General features: G+C 38.6%; 2 protein-coding genes across 3 annotated transcripts; one reads left to right on the top strand and one right to left on the bottom strand.

The window, feature by feature from the left end:
• The first annotated feature begins 2641 nt into the window (after positions 1–2641).
• On the top strand, positions 2642–17693 carry LOC127416360 (zygotic DNA replication licensing factor mcm3-like). The gene is made up of 17 exons (XM_051655673.1): positions 2642–2807; positions 2969–3081; positions 3513–3721; positions 4393–4523; positions 4627–4865; positions 7484–7592; positions 7724–7877; positions 8249–8380; positions 9049–9257; positions 11546–11720; positions 11831–11957; positions 13495–13645; positions 13775–13915; positions 14159–14268; positions 15697–15782; positions 16256–16340; positions 16520–17693. The coding sequence occupies exons 1-17, from the start codon at positions 2733–2735 to the stop codon at positions 16716–16718; spliced, it is 2445 nt and encodes an 814-aa protein (XP_051511633.1). The 5' UTR covers positions 2642–2732; the 3' UTR covers positions 16719–17693.
• Positions 17694–17934: 241 nt separating this feature from the next.
• Positions 17935–22456, bottom strand: LOC127416361 (uncharacterized). Of its 2 annotated transcripts, none has more exons than XM_051655676.1 (2): positions 22392–22456; positions 17935–20591 (listed from the first exon to the last, which is right to left on the bottom strand). In XM_051655676.1, the coding sequence occupies exons 1-2, from the start codon at positions 22429–22431 to the stop codon at positions 19783–19785; spliced, it is 849 nt and encodes a 282-aa protein (XP_051511636.1). In that variant the 5' UTR covers positions 22432–22456; the 3' UTR covers positions 17935–19782. The 2 variants fall into 2 exon arrangements, with proteins under 2 accessions (XP_051511636.1, XP_051511635.1); XM_051655675.1 differs by lacking the exon at positions 22392–22456 and adding an exon at positions 21993–22159.
• Between the last annotated feature and the right edge of the window lie 313 nt (positions 22457–22769).

Below are 22769 nucleotides of genomic sequence, written 5' to 3'. Positions count from 1 at the left end.
TAAAAAATGTCAAGTCTGTATCTAGAGATGCAAGGGTGCGCCTTATGCAATTCAAGATTTTACATCGATTCTATTGGACACCCTCTAGATTGTATAGGCTTGGTCTTAAAGACACACCCACCTGTTGGCGATGCCAATCAGAAGATGGAGACACAACCCATGTTTTTTGGTGGTGTGTTAAGATCCAAGAATTGTGGTTGAAGGTTCAGTGACATATTGGGCACACAAATTTCATTTTGCCCCAGACTCTGTATTTTGGGCGATGGGGCAGTCATCAATATGGGGGATAAACACATAAAAAATTGGGTTCTGACCAGCAGGCAGATTATTTTAAGGGGATGGAAGTCGGATGGTGTGCCGTTCATGTCCTTCAGTGTCAAGTAGAAGGCTAGGCTTTTGGGATTTGTTTGATAAGAAATGGGGCAGTTATTTTGTGTTTTGGGGGGGGCTCTCGGGGAGGGGCTGTGGAGAGAGAAGTTTAGTTTTAATTATGTATGATTATTATATTTTCTTTTTTGTTTTCTTTGTGTGTGTGTGTGTGTGTGTGTGTGTGTGTGTGTATTCTTATATGTGACCACAGGGGTATTTGTTGGGGGTCTGGGTGGGGTTGGTGTTTGGGGAGGGGTAATAGTGGGGGTTAAATGTTAAATGTTGATTCAATGTATATACATGTATGTTGTGCTATTCTTTGTTATATATCTACGAATCAATAAAAAATGTTACTTGAAAGAGAGCAAGAACTTCTGTAACTTTATACACATGCATCAAAACATATTTAAAAAAGTCAGAAACGACTTGTATGCGTACAAAAACAACAGTTTATCCTAAGAAAAAAAGGCTATTTTGAGTTTTTAATATGAAGCTGCTCCTCACCTGTGATGTACCTGTTGAAAGTCGCTCTCTTGGCTCTTCTCAGTTACTTACACAAGGGGTTTCATGTTAAACCAAACATTAAATCTCTTTACTAAACTTGTGCATTTTTTTAAACTTGGCAACTTCTCTGTCTTTGTGACAGCCTAAACTGAGTGACCTGTTGTGCCAGCTGCTCATGATTTTGGGCGAGGTTACAGGTCACCATGTTTAAATGGTCTCAAATATGACTCAATATGGCTGAGTAAAAATCTTCAAGGAAAAACAAAGATATGATATAAATTTAAAATACCAACTTTTACAGAGTTGAACACTTTGTCATAAAATTCAGAAAATATCACTTTGAAGTTAAAATGCCTACCTGTAAATTAATTAAATATCAAAATGGCCAAAAAGGAAATAATTTATCAAATCAAAATCACGGGGTTTCATATTGGACCGAAAGTGATCTCTACAGTATAAAGGGAATGTGGGAACTATGCTATTAATAAACAGTCATTGGCAGAGATCAGCCGCTAGGTGGGCTCAGATAATTTTTTTTCTTTTTTTCAAGAAATACAGACACATATATTACACAACTTGGGGATACTAAAAAGATCTTTCCATTTTGCATACAAATATTAATAAAAAATAAAATAAATAATAATAATAATAATTATTATTATTGCGCAATTTACACATTTTTTTATTTTTTTTATGTTTTTTTTTTGTCATACAATGTAAAAACTAAAGTAATTATACAAATTACTTTTTCAATAGAAGAGAGGTTTTAGTTGATTTCTTATTTCTGGTCAGTGCATTCAGCGAGTCATAAAACATTTTCAAATCTATACAAAATCACTTAAATCAGGGCTTAATAGACATTACCTTAGCTTTATGCAAGTGCAATTTCCCAAGAAGAGTTATTAATTTTAGAGTGTAATCAATTAATGAGAGAGCCAGTGTTACAGTCCAAGAACAAGATCATGGAGTCATCTATTGCAATTATTTTATGAAATGCATCAAAAATTTGCATAGATACCTGGGTCCAGAAGTCTTAAGAGTAGCTACAGGTGCAAAATAATGGTATTACAAAAAGAACATTGCGGTGAGATGTCTACCTTAAACTTTTTAAGAAAAGCATTGCAAGGATAATATCTATGCAACATTTTAAAATGAATTTCCTTTACCTTATTGGGCAGTAAAAATGTATTAATCTCGGACCAGAGCTTATCAGTGGAAAGCATAGGAACATGTTGTTTCCATTTCACAATTGTATTTGGGGAACAACTCAAATCTTGTGTGAGACCATTTCTGATGTAAAAATTACTACATTTCTTATCCAAGATGTTAATACCTGCAATAAAAAGTTTTGGAATCTGCCCAACTACTGAGTTGTACCTGAAATAGAGGCGCAGATAATTGTAGAAATATCTTTATTTAAATAGCCGTTTATTATATCTTTCCAGTTTATTTCGAAGTACATTCCTGTCTTAGTGGCGGTTTCAAAGCCTTAAGAATAAAATGAGCACAGGGCGAGGGAATGAAAATGGCGTTAAGTTTGTTGCCCACAACAACCATTATTTAGTGGTACCACAACATTTCCTCCTGCTACCTCTGGCCCATGCGCAGCACTGCTACACTTTTCGCGGGAAACGCTGAAATGGGCTGGGCGAAATTTCATTGCTGTGGATTTGATTGGACTTCGTAATCCAAGACACAGAATTTGCTGATGACTCACAGGTGTATTGACCAATCAGCGCTCGGCTTCCACTGTGAGGGGACACCGACTGGCGCGAAAAAGTCACACATCAGTTGTGCTGCCGACACGAGTTGTTTTGCACTGAATATTTCTTAACATTTTTGAAAGCTTTATACAGAAAATGGCTGCTGAAGTTGCGGACGACCAAGAAATGAGGGAGGCCCAGAGGGAATATCTGGATTTTCTTGACGATGATGTGAGTATAACGCATTTCTTATAGGCTTATTAACTGTTAAAGAATGGAAAGTTGATTTGGTGGATTGGAACAAAGCCCCTCGCCATAATGTAACTTGCTTCAATGCCTTTCCTGTGTTTTGTGCTCGAGTGTGTTGAGAATGTTTTCTCCCACTTTTCCAGCAAGACCAGGGCATCTATCAGAGCAAAGTGCGACAGATGATAAGCGACAACAAATCCAGGCTCAGCGTTAACATCAACGACCTGCGTCGCCGCAACGAAACGCGAGCAGCCAAGTATGTGTTTATAGTTTATATGTGTTCAAGTACACTTTATAGTTCAAAGTCCACGTTACACATGCAAATATAATTAATTACAATAGTATTAATAATAGCAAAGTGTATAGACAAGCAGCTCCGCTAAATTATTACATTACATACTATGCACACGTAATTCTTGTTATTCCCTAGCAAACTCTGAACATTCCCCTAACGTTGGTGTATGGTTCTTATTTGGTTATTTTTTTGGGCACCAACTCCTAAGGTTTTAGGAATGTTTTTCTGGGTTTCTTATTTTTTGTATAACCATAAAGTAACGTTCCCAGAACGTTCTAGGAACCAAAAATTGTTAATAGGGACTCTGTAATTACTGTGTACTTACATACAGTTTCTCATTGTAACGTAAAGTCACAATATTATCACTGAAATGAACACTCTCTGTTGTCCAGGTTGCTGAATAATGCTTTTGAGGAGCTCTTGGCATTCCAGCGTGCCCTGAAAGACCTGGTGGCTTCAGTAGATGCCACTTATGCCAAGCAGCATGAGGAGTTCTTCATTGGCCTTGAGGGCAGCTTCGGCAGCAAGCATGTCTCCCCCCGAACCCTGACCTCTCGGCTGCTTGGCAGCATGGTGTGTTTGGAGGGCATCACCACTAAATGTACGTCCAAGCTGTTTAGAAGCACATTGGTCTTTTTATCCCTCAAAGGAATATTCCGGGTTCAATACAAGTTAAGCTCAATCTTACTGTAATTTAAATTTGTCCCTCCTTTTCTTTATAAAAAGCAAAACTTGAGGTTACAGTGAGGCACTTACAATGGAAGCACTTACATTAATTCTTCTGTTAAAACTCATTTATTATTTGAACTGAAAAGTTGTTTAAATAGTAAGTTTTACAGTCATTTTAGGGTTTGTTGACAATGACATTATATCGTCATGGAAACAAAGTTGTAAAATTGGCTATTACTTTACACAGAAAAGGTTAGTAACTGATTTTATCACACTAAAATCATGTTTATGCATATTGTTTACGTCTTGTGGCTACACTTTTGAAAAAGTTAGCATTTTAATGTTCAAAAATTGGCTCTCATTCAGTTCCATTATAAGTGCCTCACTGTAACCCACATTTTTGCTTTTTTTTAAAGAAAAGGAGGATTTTTTTAGTAATCAATATTATGCCACAAATGCTGTCGATTAAGTTTAAATAGTATTTAACCCGGAATATTCCTTTAAAGTCTGTGTTTCTGTCATGTTAATGACAAGTTTATCTGTTGATTTTACTCTGCAGTAATATGCAATATATAAATGTTAATGGTTTTCTTATATTCACAGGCTCTTTGGTGCGTCCCAAGGTAGTGCGCAGTGTGCATTACTGTCCAGCCACTAAGAAGACCATGGAGCGCAAATACACAGACCTGACCTCTCTGGATGCCTTCCCTTCAAGTGCCATCTATCCCACCAAGGTACTGTAGCATGTCCCACATACGCCACTTAGATTATTTATAGAGGAATAATCTAATGATAACTAACCTAATGCATCTCTTTTTCATCTTTTGATCCATTCAGGATGAGGAGAACAATCCTCTGGAGACTGAGTTCGGTCTGTCCATCTATAAGGACCACCAGACCATTACAGTGCAGGAGATGCCAGAGAAAGCCCCAGCTGGTCAGCTGCCCCGCTCTGTGGACATTATCCTGGACAATGACCTGGTGGACGCTGTGAAGCCAGGGGATCGGGTTCAGGTGATTGGCACCTACCGCTGCCTGCCCGGCAAGAAAGGCGGGTTCACCTCTGGCACCTTCAGGTAGAGCCGCACTTCAGTTTCATTCTTTAAAAGAGGAACATATTATAACTAGTATAAAAACAGTTGTATTTTTTGAAGAGATAGTTCAGTCATTATTTACCTTGATGTTGTTCCACATACATACTGTATGACTTTCTTGCTTCTGTGAAACAAAAAAGTACCGTATTTTCCGGAATGTAAGTTGCATTTTTTCATCATCTGAAAGGTCCTGCGACATAGTCTGAAGCAATTTACTGTAGATACCAGGGCTCTTCAACTACTTTCTTGCGTGGGCCAGATTATCCAGATGAAAACTTGGCGGCGACCAAAATTTTTTCCATATTCATCTTAGCTAGCACTTTCATCGCAAGTAACATGTTACTTAAAAAACACCCTTAATACTGTGCGTTATTTAATTTATTTATTTATTTTTATTTTCTCCCTTTTTCTCCCCAATTTGGAATGCCCAATTCCCAATGCACCTCTAAGTCCTTGTGGTGGCGTAGTGACTCGCCTCAATCCGGGTTGGGGAGGACGAATCAGTTGCCTCCGCATCTGAGACCGTCAATCCACGCATTTTATCACGTGGCTTGTTGAGCGCGTTACCGTGGAGACACAGCGTGTGTGGAAGCTTCGCGGCATCCACCGCAGCATCCACGCGCCCCACCGAGTGCGAACCGCATTATAGCGACCACGAGGAGGATACCCCATGTGACTCTATCCTCCCTAGCAACCGGGCCAATTTGGTTGCTTAGGAGACCTGGCTGGAGTCAGCATTTATTTATATTAAAATAGTCACAGGGTATACTGTACTGAGTTACCATGTTTTAAGGTCTGTCCATAAATTCCTTTATAAGAACTGGCTCTTAACTAACAAATAATTTTTGATCAACTTTACTTTGAAAAAAAAAATAATTCATTTTCTCTATTAATTATCATCCTATTCAGTGAGGGGAAAATTAGTCCTGCAGATAATCATTGGGAAAAGAAGGACAAACTGAGTTTGTGGTTTAAATGGTTGACTCACAGCTGTATGTAGAACCAAATGTAATCTGGATATTTGCAGTTCCACATTATCACTTTTTGACGAGATGAGACACGCTTGTTTAACACTTAAAGAATAGTGAATAAAAGCAAACCTTTCAGCACGTTTTCATCATCGATTTGTCTTTTGTTGCTTGAGATGTGCATATGTGCTGACAACTTTTCTGTAACAACTGCAGTGATATTTTTTTACATCTGTAGATGTGACCGCACTCTACACAACTAAGCAATTTATGTAAATACATTTGATTGCAAAAGACGCAATTGAATGCTCACCTAAACGGTGCGATCCATGTTTAGCAAAGCGGTGTAACTAAACTACTACCAGAAAAGCATAAACACGCACTCCGGCACAACTGATGACGGCTGATTGCTGAGGCTCGCGCCTATGAACTGTGCAGAAAGTGCTCTGGTATTTCAGACAGTGAGGCATTTTTATCAAAAATCAGTTGGAGGGCCAGAAAAAGATGATTGGCGGGCCGCATTTGGCCCGCGGACCGCCATTAGACTAGTCCTGGTATATATATGATTTTTGGGCTACGTAACCAGCCGGTCAAATATACTGCACAAGAAAACATGTATGCTTACACAAAACAGATGAGAACAACAGTCATAGAGATGGTAGTGGCACAATAAAGTAGCCTATTCAGAGTAGAATTCCTTTACAAAGTGCTTTATGCAACCAGTTTAAATATTCTGTATATCATAACGTTATCTTTCTAACAAACTCACGCAATTCCTCACATGCCCACAAAATGACGTTTCATCACACTCGTAGTAAAAACATTCGGTCAGTGAACAGGATAGTGTATACTGTAGCAAAGAGGATTGCAAATATATCCACAGATAGACCGTCGCTAATGTTAATGAATGAATAGAGTACAACAGGCACACTATTGTACACACAGACTAAAAGCTGTTTATTTGTGCACAGCATAGGTTTACAACAGTTGTGGCTTATTTGTCACGTTTTTATTTCACAAAACATAAACAGAATATGAAAAGCTGTTACACACGATTACTTTGAGCAAATACTCCTGATTAAAATATGCCGTGATACGATGCATAGATGCTGAGGTAATCTTCACGCTGGAGCCATGCTGCTGAAGGCTGAAGGGAATCCGGTCCTAGTGCCTGCTGTATGCACCCTCTGTCAGTGCGACTTATACACAGATGCAACCTATTTGTGTTTTTATTTTCTCTCAACAATGTGATTTTGACCCGATGCGACTTATATTAAGGTGCGACTTTATTTCTGGACAATACGGTAATACAGGATTAGAAGAACACAATGTTATTGAGTAAATGTTGACATGATTTTCATCTTTGGGTGAACTAATAACTATACCATATAAGCATAATTTGTGCTGTCGTGATAATCACTTACATTTATGCATTTGGCAGATGCTTTTATCCAAAGCGACTTACAGTGCATTCAGGGTATAAATTTTTTTTGCAAAAGGGGTTGTAGTAAGGAATTATATTTCTTATAAACATTAAATCCATGGGATGGGTAATCTGTCTCTGCTTTGTTGTAGTCACATTAATTCTGAGTTAATGCTTCTTTTTCCCCCAATGTGTGTTTGTTTGCTCAGGACCATCATGATCGCTTGCCATGTCAAGCAGATGAGCAAAGAAGTTTCTCCCTTTTTCTCTGCAGATGATGTGGCCAAAATCAAGAGCTTTTGTAGATCTCGCTCTAAGGTAAGAGGATGGAAATAAACCTCTAAATTTACGTGTTTTTAAAGATAATACTGGAAAGATGACTGTTTTGTGCAGAAATTGCATGCAGATGTTCCCATTGTATGAACACCTTTGTCTTTCTACTACTTTAGAATTTGTTTGATCAGTTGGCTCGCTCAATGGCTCCCAGTATTCATGGTCACGAGTACATAAAGAAGGCGATCCTGTGTATGCTTCTAGGAGGGGTGGAGAAGGTTTTAGAGAATGGCTCACGTATTAGAGGAGACATCAATGTGCTTCTCATAGGTATGTATTCCACTGAACTTTGCACATATTGATCAGATTTGCAAACTGCTTTATGTGTTGTGATACATGAAACCCCATAAGAGATTGTACCTTAGAATGTACAAGAAAATGTTGTTGAGAATGTTAAAGATGCATAATTTCGTTAACTAACATTTCCCATCTCCTGGATATTTATGTTGTTAGTCTAAACGAAGACAGGTTAAAGTAATACTTGTGTTGTTATTATCGGTTGCTCTCTCTATATTTTTCAGGCAGTGTTAAATATGAAAGTTTTTATTAAAGAGGCAATATTTACCACCAGGATTAATTTTAAAAAATGTTTTTTACATTTATGAGGGCATTTTTGTTTTCTAACCATATTTTTTTCTCAGGTGACCCCTCAGTTGCCAAATCCCAGTTGCTCCGCTACGTTCTGCACACTGCTCCTCGTGCTATTCCAACCACAGGCCGAGGCTCTTCGGGTGTGGGTCTGACTGCAGCTGTCACTACTGACCAAGAGACAGGTACTTCTATTTAAAGGAACAGTCGGATTTACATACAAACAATAGACATGTTAAGTCTACATTGTAAAAAGTGGTAACCTGCAATCATTACCACGAGGAGCTACAGTATTTATACCAAGGGCATAGCCAGGAAATTACTTTTGGGTGGGCCTCAGTTAAAAATGTTTTCGCCCAAACGTTTTGTGGCGCATTCAAACAGTTTTTTCATACTTTCAGAAATCAGAACTTATGCATTTTTTAATCTATTTTATAAATATATATTTGAAGTAAAAGAATAATCTCAAATATTCTGGGTAGTCCTAAATCTAATTCTGCCCACCCTTGGCTATGCCACTGATTTATACCTGATCTAAATTAGTTTTGTTGGTGTAACTATTGTTATCAAACTGACTTAGTGATGTTAAATACATTTTTTGATTTGAATAAAACCAGATAATTCAGCACATTTTTAGGTAAAAATAATTTTCTGTGTACACATGAAAAATGTGCTTCATATGGTAAATAAAAAATGTACCTGACAAATTAGGTTACACCAACAAAATTCATTTTTATGTGTTAGATCAAGTAGAAATAGATCCTTGGGTTAACAATGGCAGGTTACCACATTTTTCAGTGTAAACACTTGTGTTTGATCTCAATCTTAACATCAAGTTGTGTATGTCTATCAGGTGAGCGTCGTCTGGAGGCTGGTGCCATGGTTTTGGGGGACAGAGGAGTTGTCTGCATTGATGAGTTTGATAAAATGTCAGACATGGACCGTACTGCTATCCATGAGGTCATGGAACAGGGCCGCGTCACCATCGCCAAGGCCGGTATCCACGCTCGGCTGAATGCCCGCTGCAGCGTCCTGGCCGCTGCCAACCCTGTCTATGGCAGGGTAAGTTCTTAATATGATCATCTTAGAAATTATGCTCAAGATCAGAGTCTTAATCTGTAAGTGAAATAGTGCTTGCATCTTATAATCATGTAATTCTCAATTCAGAGTTCAGGAAACCAACTTTAAAGAACCAAGAACTGAAGTATACAAACAATTCAAAAAGAATCACATGCTGTGTGCCTACTTAAAAATGATTTGAATGTGACACTTCACCTCAGCAGGGTTAATCTATTTCTTTAGAAATTTAAATAGGCTTTGTTCCGACAGGCAGCAAAACATAACGTCTCGGTTACTGTTGTAACCTCTGTTCCCTGATGGAGGGTACAAGACGTTGTGTCAATGTAGTGACACTAGGGGTTGCCCTTGGGAGCCCTAAACACCTCAAATCTTTGAGAAAAGGCCAATGAGAATTGGCGAGTGGAATTTACATGCCACTCCCCCGGACATACAGGTATAAAAGGAGCTGCTCGCAACCACTCATTCAGGTTTTGTGCTGAGGATCCGAGACAAGGTCCCGGCCATTTCAGCGGATAGTACTTGCGTTGTGGCAAGAGGGACACAATGTCTCTTTCCCTCCATCAGGGAAAAGAGGTTACAACAGTAACTGAGACGTTCCCCTTCTGTCACTCACTCGACGTTGTGTCGATGTAGTGACACTAGAGGTCCCTATAGAAAAACGGCACAACAGCTGGACTGAACCTGAACTGCCAATGCAGGTGCAAGCAAGTTGCTGCGTGCATAATAGCAGGTGAATCAGTCTGCATGTAACCTCCCCCAACGCCCCACAAGACATCATGTAGTTCCCCACATCCCAGTGGGGGGGATGCGACGTAACTAGCGCGGGAGCAGGCTGCGCAGGCGTCTCTATGTTTTCTCTCCACAGAGTATTAGATTCGGCTGGGGCCATGTAACACTATTACACGCGCTAGGGAAGGTGTTCTTTTCCTTTCCTATTCTTTCAGGGGGAAAAGACCCCGCGGAAACCACATCCTGCCCGGAGGTAACATGTGGCAATACGTCACGTGGGCTCACCAGCTGCACATGGAAGATGCGCGGTGGTAGGTCCTGCTGACAGAGGAGGAGCTCTACAAACACAGCGACCGGGGGGCAGAGAGGGCTCTGCCCAAGGGAGACGCGGGTCTGCCGACAGGGAGAGCATACCGTGGAAAATACATCACCGGGGGTTACCAGAGTAACCGGCCAGCTGTTCCAAACTTACCTGTTTACCAGCGATCGAGGATTCATCCTGCTCACAAGCCCCGAAGGAGACATTAACTGGCCGTGAGGCTAGCTGGTCTCACCTCGGAACTTGACGGGGCAAATGAGCATGCTGGGGAACAGGAGGTCCGCGGGGATTTACCCGGCGAGGCCGCGCCCATTGGAGTCCCCAAATCGCCTCCAGCACCAGCCGGGCTGGCCTCATACCTGTAGGTAGAAGGCCCAGCGTGGAAGGAAAGCCACGACCGCAGCGTTGTCATGGTCATGTTCTCGCAATGAGAACACGAACCATCCACAAATGCTGCCTCAATGTGAGTGCGGCCCAGACACGTGAGGCAGCGCCCGTGGCCGTCGGAGGTGGAGAGATAACGACCGCATCCAGGAATTATACAAAGACGGTACGGCATCTTTAAAAAGACACGTCTTTAAAAAGACGTTCACGTCAATGTGCTGCTCTAATAGAGGAAAATATACTCTTTGCAGAGATATATACTCTCTTAGTAGCGCTGTCAAAGCGTACAGGGGCATAGTCTGCACTAAGCATGCAGAAGGAGAGAAAGCCGCTCGAATGCGGCGTATATCCAACAGCATACACTTCTGTCTGAGGTGAATGGACCAGCAGTGGAATTCAGCTCGCTGACACACAACCGCTCGGCTCCGAAGAAAAAATCTTGAATGAGTGGTTGTGAGCCAGCTCCTTTTATACCCGTACTCCTTTTATACCCTTTACTCAAAGGTTAGAGGTGTTTGGGGCTCCCAAGGGCGACCCCTAGTGTCACTACATCGACACAACGTCGAGTGAGTGACAGAAGGGGAAATATATTTTTGCCATATTCTCAAAAGTTGTTTCATTTTTAAGTAGTCTGAAAACTAAAAACATAAAATAATTACAAAATGACAGTGTGGACAGTCAGTCCTAAACATCAGATTTAAAAAAGGAAATCGAAGTGTATGCATATGAAGTGTGAACAAAACCGTGAAAATTAGCCATTGCTGGTCTTTCCCCTTTATCACCCTATGTCTATGAATTTGTGTGTGTAAATTCTGTCTATCTCTTTCTGTGTGTGCAGTATGATCAATATAAGACCCCCATGGAGAACATCGGGCTGCAGGACTCCCTGCTGTCTCGTTTCGATTTGCTCTTCATCATGCTGGATCAGATGGACCCTGAGCATGACCGTGAGATCTCAGAACATGTGCTGCGCATACACCGCTACAGGGACCCCCGCGAGCAGGAAGGAGCTGGTGAGGGCTGGTAGATAGTAACAAAGAGGACCTGAATACCAAACTTTGATATCAAACCTGAAAATTGCTTTATGTTGTAGTATGGACTCAGTTGATTGTCTGTGTTACAGCTCTAGCTCTGGGTGGTGCAGTAGAAGCATTGGCCACTGAGGATCCTGATGCAGCTCAGGAGGAAGAGGAGGAGCTACAGGTTTATGAGAAACACAATCCACTCCTCCATGGCAGCAAAAAACTTAAGTATGGAAAAGTGCCCACTTTGCTTTCTTCTGCAATACAAATCACAAACTTGACTAATTCAGCTCTGATTATGTTAAGCTACATCATCACATTCATAACTTGGTTTTTGAAGGGTTTGATGTGTTTTGCTTTACTAAAATACTTAAAAGAAAAAAATAAAAGTTTTTTTATTAATTATGCATGAAAATACACACTGACCCTCTAACCCACGAAAAACGAGTACCCAATTACTCATAAATTAAAATGCACGTTAAAAATAACATGGATGACATGTACTTGAATCTTATATATTGTTTTATTTACAAACTTTACCAAGAATGGTTTCAAAATAAGATAAAATTTACAAACTCTACTTTTCTCTTGGAAATTTTTTTTATGAACAGTATGCATTGATAAAGATGAAAAACAAAAAATATTTAAAAATCACAGTAAAAAACTTTTGCACTTAACCAGAGAATACATAGAAAACAATACTGATGGCATCAGGGTAATGCATATATATATATACTCTGTGTCTACATAAAGGCTATCGCATTTTTATCATTTCACGTTATTATTCAGAAAAACAAGTGGGGAAAATTAGCTTTTTATAAAATGCGCTCTGGCTGTGTTTAGAGATTTAACAAACAGACACATTCTGATCTGATCAACTTCAGAGTTCATGCGCATTTTCTTTCCACCAATAAAAGCAGATCCTCAGGGGGCCTGGGTAGCTCAGCGAGTGTTGATGCTGACTACCACCCTGGAGTCACGAGTTTGAATCCAGGGCATGCTGAGTGACTCCAGCCAGGTCTTCTAAGCAACCAAATTGGCCCGGTTGCTAGGGAGGGTAGAGTCACATGGGGTAACCTCCTTGTGGTCGTATTTTAGGGGTTCTCGCTCTCAATGGGGCACGTGGTAAGCTGTGCGTGGATCGCGGAGAGTAGCATGAGCCTCCCATGCTGTGATTCTCCGTGGTGTCATGCACAGTGAGCCATGTGATAAAATGCACGGATTGACTGTCTCAGAAGCGGAGGTAACTGAGACTTGTCCTCCGTCACCTGGATTGAGGTGAGTAACCGCGCCACCACGAGGACCAACTAAGTAGTGAGAATTGGCATTCCAAATTTGGAGAAAAGGGGATAAATTAAAAAAAGCATCCATTGGTTTGCATTACTCAACAAAAAACAAATACAAATAGAGTAGAACTCAATACGAATCAAAATATTACAAGTATTGCCACACATTGCTTTCAAAAACACATGATACGCCATGATACCATCTTGAGCTTTTCTCATCCAACACCGTAACGACACAGATCCACAGTGCCCCTCAGTGGACTCAATTGTAACTGCATGATTTGGTGAGAGATTCAGAGGGAAAACAGTGTAATTCAGCACTGCTCACGGCAGGGAAATGCAGAAAGGAAAATTAATTTGCGATGTTCGAGTAGTGTTTTTACTGTAATAATCGAGTAGCTGGTGCAGAACGTGTACTTATAACTCGTGCACATCCCTAATTATTACACAGCTAAATGTTATTTTTGTGGTCTTTTTAGGGGCAGAGTGGTGAGTAAGGAGTTCATGAGGAAGTACATCCACGTTGCCAAGACTCTGTCTCCTGTTCTGACCCAAGAGGCAGCCGATCACATCGCGGAAGAGTACTCACGACTGCGCAATCAGGAACAACTTGGTTCTGACATTGCACGGGTACATACAGACGCGTGTCCAAACTCCTACAAGCATTTGAAATGGTTTCATGGTCACGTATTGGTAGATATACATCTGATCCTTATAGATGTAAAGTTTGTTGAAGCTGTTCTTTATTCTGCTCCTCAGACGTCACCCGTCACTGCTAGGACCCTGGAAACTTTGATCCGTCTGTCCACAGCTCACGCCAAAGCGCGCATGAGCAAAGTCGTGGAGCTGGTGGACACAGAAGTTGCTGTGGAGCTTGTGCAGTTTGCCTATTTCAAGAAGGTCTGTGTGTCTAACCATATTCTAGCTCTTTTCAGTCACAATTGCTGTATATAGCTCCTTTTTTCAACTTTAAAAACGTTTTAAATAATTATGTTTTTAGCATTATAACATGCCGTTTGAAGATACCTAGTGCTTGATACAGTTTATTTATTCCAAGACAGTGTTTGGTTTACTGTAAACCCATATAGAAAGTTCCCATCAATTATATGAACATCTTCCCAATCTTGTCTTTACTGTTTCTAGGTTCTGGAGAAGGAACGAAAGCGCTCTAGAAATGGTGAGCAGGACACAGCCTCAGAGGAGGAGGAGGAGGAGGAGGCGGCACAAGACACACCCCGACCGCAGAGAAAAAGGTCTAGTGTTCAACCTCATTAAAAATGCAATGAAATTTCTTCCCTGATAGTATCATCAACAGTAATAGTTGTAATTGTATTGTGGTATTTGGTGCCTACTAAATTATGCTTAAGGCCCTCTAGTGGCCAGGGGCCGGTTGCACCAGCTATACCTAAGTTACAGCTTAGCCTAGTTGTGGCGTAAATGGGCACTAAGTCACAATTTACACACTACTAAATATGTGAGCGTTGCACCATTAAACTTAGGTAGGACGTAACCCTACGTATAAACTAAATATTTATGGCAGACTCCGACCAGGAGTAACGGAGGGAATAAAAAAGCGGACTGATATTTTATGACATCAATGAGCTCATGTTTTGCGTGACAGACTTCAATCCTTTCAACATACATTATGATGTTGACATTTACACTCATTTACATTTCCGAGAGAGAAAAATTTTTGTACTTTTAAGCGGCTCTTCAGCATGAACCCTTTCTAACGGTGCAGTTTTCAGGATGCATCGCCCGGGGTCAAGTTTCAACACATTCAAAATATATATATGTAAAGAGGAGGCGAGAAGCAGCTTTCCTGGTTCAGGTAAGGTTTTATTTTCTCTCTGCAGCAGAATTGCAGTCTCAGAGTCTTTGCGATATTCAGTAAGTTAATATATAATCACACACCGCTTCACAAAATAAACTCTCATCATTTGTAATAATAAAACTCTTTGCTTCTTATTCCGGTCTGTGGTGCCCAGGCTCTCTCTCTTCTACTTGCGGTGTGGCTCTATTTATGCCGCTCTCCCCGTGTTCACTGAAATTAGAGACAGGTGTTAGACATAATTTAGCTCAGGTGTAAGCGCCCTTACCGCTTCCTCTCTCTCCGGAGAGATGCTTGACCACGCCCCCGCTGCCACAATATAGGATAATAAAATGAATAAATGTATATTTTTCCAGCCTGTTGTATTAGAATTTATTTATTTTAGATACAGTTCCTATATATTGTTATTTACACAGGGCAAATATACTATTTTATCAAATCTACTTTTATTACGTATCGTATTTTAATGGGGATATAATTTATTACAGCTGACAGTTACATGAGCAAACAAGGTTTGAACATCAACCGCAACAAGATCAAATTGAAGTTCACGGCTTTTTAACACTTCCGTGTACAGTTGAAGGCTGTTTATTGTATTAATACAGATAAACGTCATATTATGGGCAACGCATTACTTTACGGAGAGCTTACAACCTACAAGTTAAGCCTTGCCTTAAGAACAGGTGGTGCAACCAAATTAAGCACTGACTTAGTTACAAACTAACTAGTAGTTACTAAGCCCTTAGTGTGAACTTTACATCCCAACTTACACAACTTATGCACAGCTGGGACAACCTTACAATTTGAGTGAATCAAATTGCCCAATGAAAATGTGTTCTTTGTTTTTTAGGAGGCGCAATTCTGAGCGCAGGCCATCTCAGGGTAGTGAGCCATATGATCCCTATGACTTTAGTACTGAGACCGATATACCACAAAGTAAGTTGAACCACTACAAATATATTTTATGTGTATGAAATGGGGATTATAAATGTATCTCAAAGGAATAGTTTAAACAAAAAATAAAATTATTTAATTACCCTCATGTCATTCCAAATGCATATGCTGTTTTTTTCTTTTTTTCTTTCTCTATGGAACACAAAATGAGAAATTTCACCATAGAGTCCATGGTGACCACGTTACAAAGGTTTTTTTTTTTTTTTTTTGGAACTTGACAGAAACGATCACTGAACTGTTGGTAAATGGAAAAGAGCTTCGTGAATATTCTCTAATTTTCCTTTTGTGTTCTATGGAAAAAAATAACATCAATCAGGTTTAAAATGACATGAGGTTTATTAAATATTGACAGAACTTTCAATTTTGGGTAAACTATTCCTTAAATAATTTTTTCTGTAAGATCATCTTGCACTAAGTATTTTAAGAATTTAAAATATATATATATTTTTTCTCAGTTCAGTCCCCAGCTCCTGCAAGGCAGGGTGAGGAGCTCATGGACACACCTGTTCAGAATGGGCACACAGAATTGTCTGCTGACAGGTGGGCATTTTATATTTGACTGCTGAGATTTTCTAGATATTTACACTCAGCATTTTTGAAGGGCTGCCACATTCTTGTAAAGTATCTTTACTGATTAAGTTATAAATTGAAACTGCATTGCTGACAGGATTGCTGGTTGTTTCACATCCATGTATGTCTCACGTACTGTTTGTGTTTAGGCTGAAGGAGTTCAAAGGTGCATTGCTGGAGGTGTTCCACTCTGCTCATGCTCAGTCAGTGGGCATGATTGCTCTGATGGAGGGCATCAACAAGAGCTGCCCTTCGCCATTTAATGAAACGGAGGTCCGTGCCGCCCTTGCCCGCATGCAAGATGACAACCAGGTTATGGTGGCCGACGACATCATCTTCCTTATATAAAGAATCTGTTTCAGATTATTTGCAGTATGTGTGCAGTGTTTATTTTAATATGTTTGTACATGCTTATATAGGCATATATTTCTTAAAAAAAAATCAAATGTATTCCAAGGTGTTTTCGTACATTAGTCTGTTTTTATCTTACATTTATTCATGATTACACTATGTAATACAATTTTTGTTCCTGGGTAGTAACTGTTATTTCCTAATTGCTTATGCCTCAAAAATGGGGAATTATTCCCCACAAACTTTGCTTTTGTGACCAGGACAGTGATATTTAGAAATGTACCCATTTCCAATGAGAAAACGGGCGAATATGTATCTTTTTGTTCACATAAAGTCAGAAAAAAACAACATATGAATCCAAAATCCTTCTTTATCTGTGGTCCAACGAAGACACCGTCTTTGACCTTTGCCTCAGACAGCTTAGGGAAGAGGTCTTGAAGGTACTTGAAGGCTGCTGACTTCTTATCTAGAGCTCTGACAAATTATTTCATAAGGCCCAATTTGATGTGCAGTGGTGGCATCAGCACCTTCCGGGGGTCCACCAGTGGCTCCTACTTGATGTTGTTCCTCCCCACAGAGAACTCAGTCCGCTGTGGCCAGTCCCACCTGTGGTAGTGCGCCTTGGTGCCCCTGCTGTCCCAAATGCAAAGGTAGCAGGGAAACTTGGTAAAACCGCCTTGGAGACCCATCAGGAATGCCACCATTTTTAAGTCTCCTATGACCTCCCAGCCGTACTCATCATACTTCAAGGCGTCCAGCAAGGTCTTGATGCTGTTGTAATCCTCTTTGAGGTGCACCGAGTGAGCCAGGGGAAGAGACGGGTACTTGTTACCATTATGGACCAGCACGGCTTTGAATATTACTTTAATATAAATACATGTTAATTTGGATTCATATGTTGTTTTTTCTGATTTTATATAAACGAAAAGACACAAATTAGCCTGTTTTTTCATTGGAAATAGGTAAATTTCTAAATATCACTGTCCTGGTCACAAAAGCAAAATTTGTGGGGAATAATAGCCATTTTCTATACTTTTGAGGCATAAGCAATTAGGAAATAACACTTACTACCCAGGAACAACAACAAAAAATGTGCTACACAGTGTTATTCAGGATACACATTTTTCTGTTGTTTTTTTTAAATAATTGATTGGATCAGTGACTGCAGTTTTTTTTTCTTCCACATGACAACTTGTAAATACTAGCTTATTAAAAAAAAAAAAAAAAAGATGTTACTTTTGAGTTTGGCATACCATTGACTCATATCAAATAATCTTATATAATATAATTACTTTGATATACTCATACAGTTGTTCTGTTTTAGCCGTGGCCTAGTGCTCGACACATTAAGCAGTGCTGCCCTACAAAAGAATAATGCAGTGACACAGCCAACACTAAAACTGAGAAACAGCCAGATGTGTTGTACATACACATGGTAATGCATTGGTTATCCATCATCAATAATGAATTGTTGCATGACCCCAAAAATGCATGCGTTTGCCTTTGTATTACCTCAACTAACTGTAAGCATGATTTAAAGGCAAAATGAGGTGAATGCCATTTCATCACATTTAGTTTAGTTTTTCTCTTCAGAATTAGGAGTACAATTTTGTTATTTAATTTTATTTATATAGATATATATGCATAACATTTCCAGGCCAAATGGCATTTATTTTACAAAACGTAAAGAAATATAGCACAAACACCTTTCCAACAAAACACTTTACAGAAAGAAGTTTGGTAGGTTTCAACATATAAAACAATAGATATATTGTTCAAAATGAAGACAAAACTCATTTGGATGCTTGGTTGTCAGTCTTTGGATTGGAACAAAGTTCATGTGATGAACTACACGTGTGGTCACTCTGCAAGAGTACCTGTGTCAATTTGAGGGTAACCGACACCGCCAATTTAAAGTAATTGTAAAAATGGTTTTGCAAAGACAAGTTAATTCTGAGAAAAGGTGTAGCATAGTTTATTTGCAAGTTTGGTAATTTGTTCTCTAAATTAATGCAATTAGGTTCATGCATTTTTACCTGTGGCTAAACATTTTGAGGCCACTGTATGCTTGACTAAGTGTAGTTGCAGTGAAACAAAATTATGGCAGACATCTATATATAAATAAAATATAACATTGTTGATATTTAAATATAAATGGTAGATGTCAACTACTCATTTTTTAAGACAATACTTATGTATGGGTCATTAAGATAATGTACTAGAAAATTTAAACAAGAAAATGTAGTCTAGTTTGTAGGCCAAGTTTTTGTAAAATATATTTTCTTTTTACCAGCATTATAGGATTAGTCATCAAATAAATATGATAGTTTTAAAAATGCATGCAAAATAATATTAAACATGCTGTACCAGGAAATATGAACCATTGTTCATAGAGGGTTCCAACAGCAATAGATGTGGTTGGAACTAATTGACATTAATGGTGTGTTAATAATGATAATAATACTAATCTCAACAACTGTAATAATTAAAAATGTCACACCTTTATATTAAACACTAATACACAGAATTGTATGGATAATAATTTTTATTGAAAAAAAAATTAAAAATTTGATATTACTGACTTTAGCAGTATTACGTTCAGCAATAAACATTTTTTTTTAAATATGCAATTTGAATATGTGTACTTAATGTTCAATATATTTTTTATTTTACTTTCAGTATATTTCAATAAAAATAGAAAAAAATGTGTTTTAACAAAAGTAGTATGTCAAAGTCAAGGACACAATTTTGAAATTATGTACTTTTTGGGGGTCCGATATACTCTGGATAGATATACCCTGATGTCACCTATTCATCATCCCTTCAAGCAGATGCTTTTCTTCTTTAACCTCATCTTTTTGCCAAGCTTTGCAAATGTCTCATGATAGGCCAGTATGCTCTTTGTGAGAGTGCCAATCTTCACTCCTGGCATTCGAGGCAGCCTTTCTGGAGGTCAACACAATGGATGGGAACCTGCTTCAGATTTACTAATTTGTTGGCTCTTATATGTGCTCCCAATTTTTACATGTAGGGCAGTCTGACAGCACACACCCCATGCTTGCTACTGTTGGCCAGCCTTCCCGTGGATATCTTTCTTGCATTTCTCATCCTCACCTGGTTTTGTGAAGCTTATATTCATGTCTCTGATGGCTTTTCTGTAGGTTTCATATGAACAGGGGGTGGTACTTTTGCTTTTAAAATCTTTATACATCTTCATAATGCTTACACTGCTCGGTAAATGTCTTCTGTTTGGGGCATGTGCACTGACTGTAGGATTGAAAGATTCAATGTGTTCACGAATAAGGGATAGATCCAATTTATTGGCAGGTGGATGTCGTCCTCTGCGATCTTGAGGAGGCTGGGTAGCGGATGGGTTGCCAATCACACTGATGATCACTCTGTCATTTTTTGGGTGGTAGCCTAATGTTGTTAAATAGAATGGTTTGCACACATCTTGTGGTTCCCCAAGGCTATTATTTAGATGATACTGAAATGTTTTGCTACGCCTGCTGGGACCATCTGTTGTGAGACGCTTCTTCAATGACTGAGTAACAGTGTGGGATACAAAAGTCCACTTTTCGCTGTGTGACATGTCCTGATATATGTCAAAAATTTCTTTTCTTCTAACATATGGGATCTTCTCTGAACACTTCTTTCCACACCTAGGACCACAGGGGGCCATCTGTGGCCCCCATAGACTCCCTATTTTTATCGGACAAATCTCATCATCATCCTCCTCACAGCCATCCTTGACGGACCACTGCGCAGTGCAGTTTTTCTGTTCAGATGCCAATGAATTGTTTAAATCTAGTGCCTGTGGTGGTGACTCTGACCGTGCTGGAATATTAGAATCATTTAGTGTGGGGTTTTCTGTATAAAAAAAAAATTAAAAATATTCATTGGACTATTATTTAATTACTCAATATCAAGATAATCTAATTTTACATTTGTATATTGTTGGCTACATTAACAACGATAGTGTATAATTGATCTGCTCCAAGAAGGTAAACTTCATGGTATCATGAAGTAGGCAGTTCTGCCACTTTTTATTAGTAGTAAAGTATAATACTTATGACAGTCAGAAATTAAGTGGGGGGTGGTGGGTTGGGGACAAAATGGAATAAAAATGCCAAGAAATTCAAAATGTGGGGGTAAAAAAATCCTTTGTAAGGAATTCTTCTGTTTTTTTATTTATTTTTTTTATTTTTTTATTATTATTATTTGTAACAGCATTTGTGGCATAATGTTGATTACATAAAAAAAAAAAACACTTCAGTGAATGGGGTCAGTCCATAAACGCTAAAATACACATAGTTTCAAAAGTATGGCCACAAGACGCAAACAATATGTGTGTTAATATAATTTAAGTGTGATAAAATCGCTAACTAACCATAACTTTGTAAAGTTGTATACAATTGTACAACTTTACACAGATAAGCTTTGTAAGCAATTTTATTACACTAAAATCATCTTAAAATGTATAATACTTACATCTTGTAGCTATACTTTAGAAAGGATGTGTATGTTAGCGTTCATGGACTGGCCCCATTCACTTCCATTGTTATTGCCTTAGTATAATGGCTTTTCTTTTTTTTTTTTTTTTTTTTTTAAAATAAACGAGAGGTGAATCAAAATTAGTTTTTGTGTTAATCAACATCATGCCATTAATTGAACTTCACTTGCACTGAACCCAAAATATTCCTTTAATGAATGTATTAAATTATGTATTTTACATGAGCAGATGAGACACTGTTTATGTTTTAAATATTAATAGTCTTCAATTGGGTAAAAAAAAAAAAAAAAAAAAAAATGCCCCTCAAAATCAAATCAAGGGGGCAAATATTGCCCCTTAATGTAAAAGCTAGTTCTTTAATGTATAAAGGTCTAGGTAATTTATACATAAAATTTAACATACTTATCACAATACATTATAAATCTATATTTATTATTGTTATTCTATTTTAAATAGTATTTAAATTTGTTATATGCTCAGTCATTTGTCTATTGCTAATGCACAAATAATTGTTGTCTTGGTTATTGCAAAGAAGCATTCGTCTAAGCATTTCATTGTACTCGTTACACAACAGTACACTTCTGTGAATACGTAATTAAAGCTCTGACTTGACAATGGGATCAATTATTTTAAGGGAGCAGAAAGGCAGTTCCATATCATTTGCCACAATGTTCGCTCGATGGATAACTACAGTACCTAACTAGCACAGCTAGCCACCGGCTAATGTTTTCATTTTTTGTTTAAGCAGTCTGCCTTACCATCATCAGATGGACATTCGCGTTTCAGTTCCAGCTCGACCGTCACTTTCCCTCGGGATTGTGCCATATTTAATATATGTATTGTGTTGCTCGCTTATATGAAGCTAGGTTCAACACCGAAGCTTCAAAGCGTGTATAATAAATAAATAAATAAATAAATAAACATTTAACGCTGAAATACAGTATCGGAGCTTGTGATTCGTTTCGCCATAAACACGTGATCTATGACATCTGAAGCGTCTTTGCTAACTTGTATTACTTGCATTTGTACTCGCGTTAATGTTAAAATCACAGTTTAATTGATAACTACTAACTTTAGAGAACAATACACATAACGTCATAATAGCTTTGATAACTTTTCTTGCTTCAAAATCAAATGACGTGACAAAGCACACAAACCAGTTGTAACAGCAGCTCTGTAGGCGATCCTTTTGACCATCAGATGGCAGTAAAGAAAAGCATGTTGAAAAGCAAGACTCGTCTCAGAAAACTTCATTTTGCCATCACTTGCTTGTTTATGAGAACATAGATATATTCTCAAAATATGATCTCAAAAGCCTGTTCGAATCCTGATAGAATCAAGAAGCTCTAATTAGAATAGGGTAGACCAAGTACAGTTGTAACACTTTTTGCTACACTGCACAAACATACTGTAAAAATACAAATAAACATGGCAAAACAAAACAAAATAAATGTCAAAAACCTGCATGCATTGTTCTTATATTCCACAATTGTGTGTGAAGACAATGTTACTATTTGTTACTGTTGTAACACTCC

Source organism: Myxocyprinus asiaticus, chromosome 25 (assembly GCF_019703515.2).
Source record: "Myxocyprinus asiaticus isolate MX2 ecotype Aquarium Trade chromosome 25, UBuf_Myxa_2, whole genome shotgun sequence".
NCBI lineage: Eukaryota > Metazoa > Chordata > Actinopteri > Cypriniformes > Catostomidae > Myxocyprinus > Myxocyprinus asiaticus.
The sequence above is the reverse complement of the archived record's forward strand: the minus strand, read 5'-3'. Positions and strand labels throughout refer to the sequence as shown.

Bases quoted from the DNA above. Each gene is read 5' to 3' on its own strand.
- LOC127416361 (XM_051655675.1), bottom strand. From the start codon at position 22,059: ATGGCACAATCCCGAGGGAAAGTGACGGTCGAGCTGGAACTGAAACGC. The intron at 20,592-21,992 runs GTAAGGCAGACT...TTTTTTATACAG, and splicing joins CGAATGTCCATCTGATGATG to AAAACCCCACACTAAATGAT.
- LOC127416360 (XM_051655673.1), top strand. From the start codon at position 2,733: ATGGCTGCTGAAGTTGCGGACGACCAAGAAATGAGGGAGGCCCAGAGG. The intron at 3,722-4,392 runs GTACGTCCAAGC...TTATATTCACAG, and splicing joins GGAGGGCATCACCACTAAAT to GCTCTTTGGTGCGTCCCAAG. The intron at 8,381-9,048 runs GTACTTCTATTT...TATGTCTATCAG, and splicing joins CACTACTGACCAAGAGACAG to GTGAGCGTCGTCTGGAGGCT.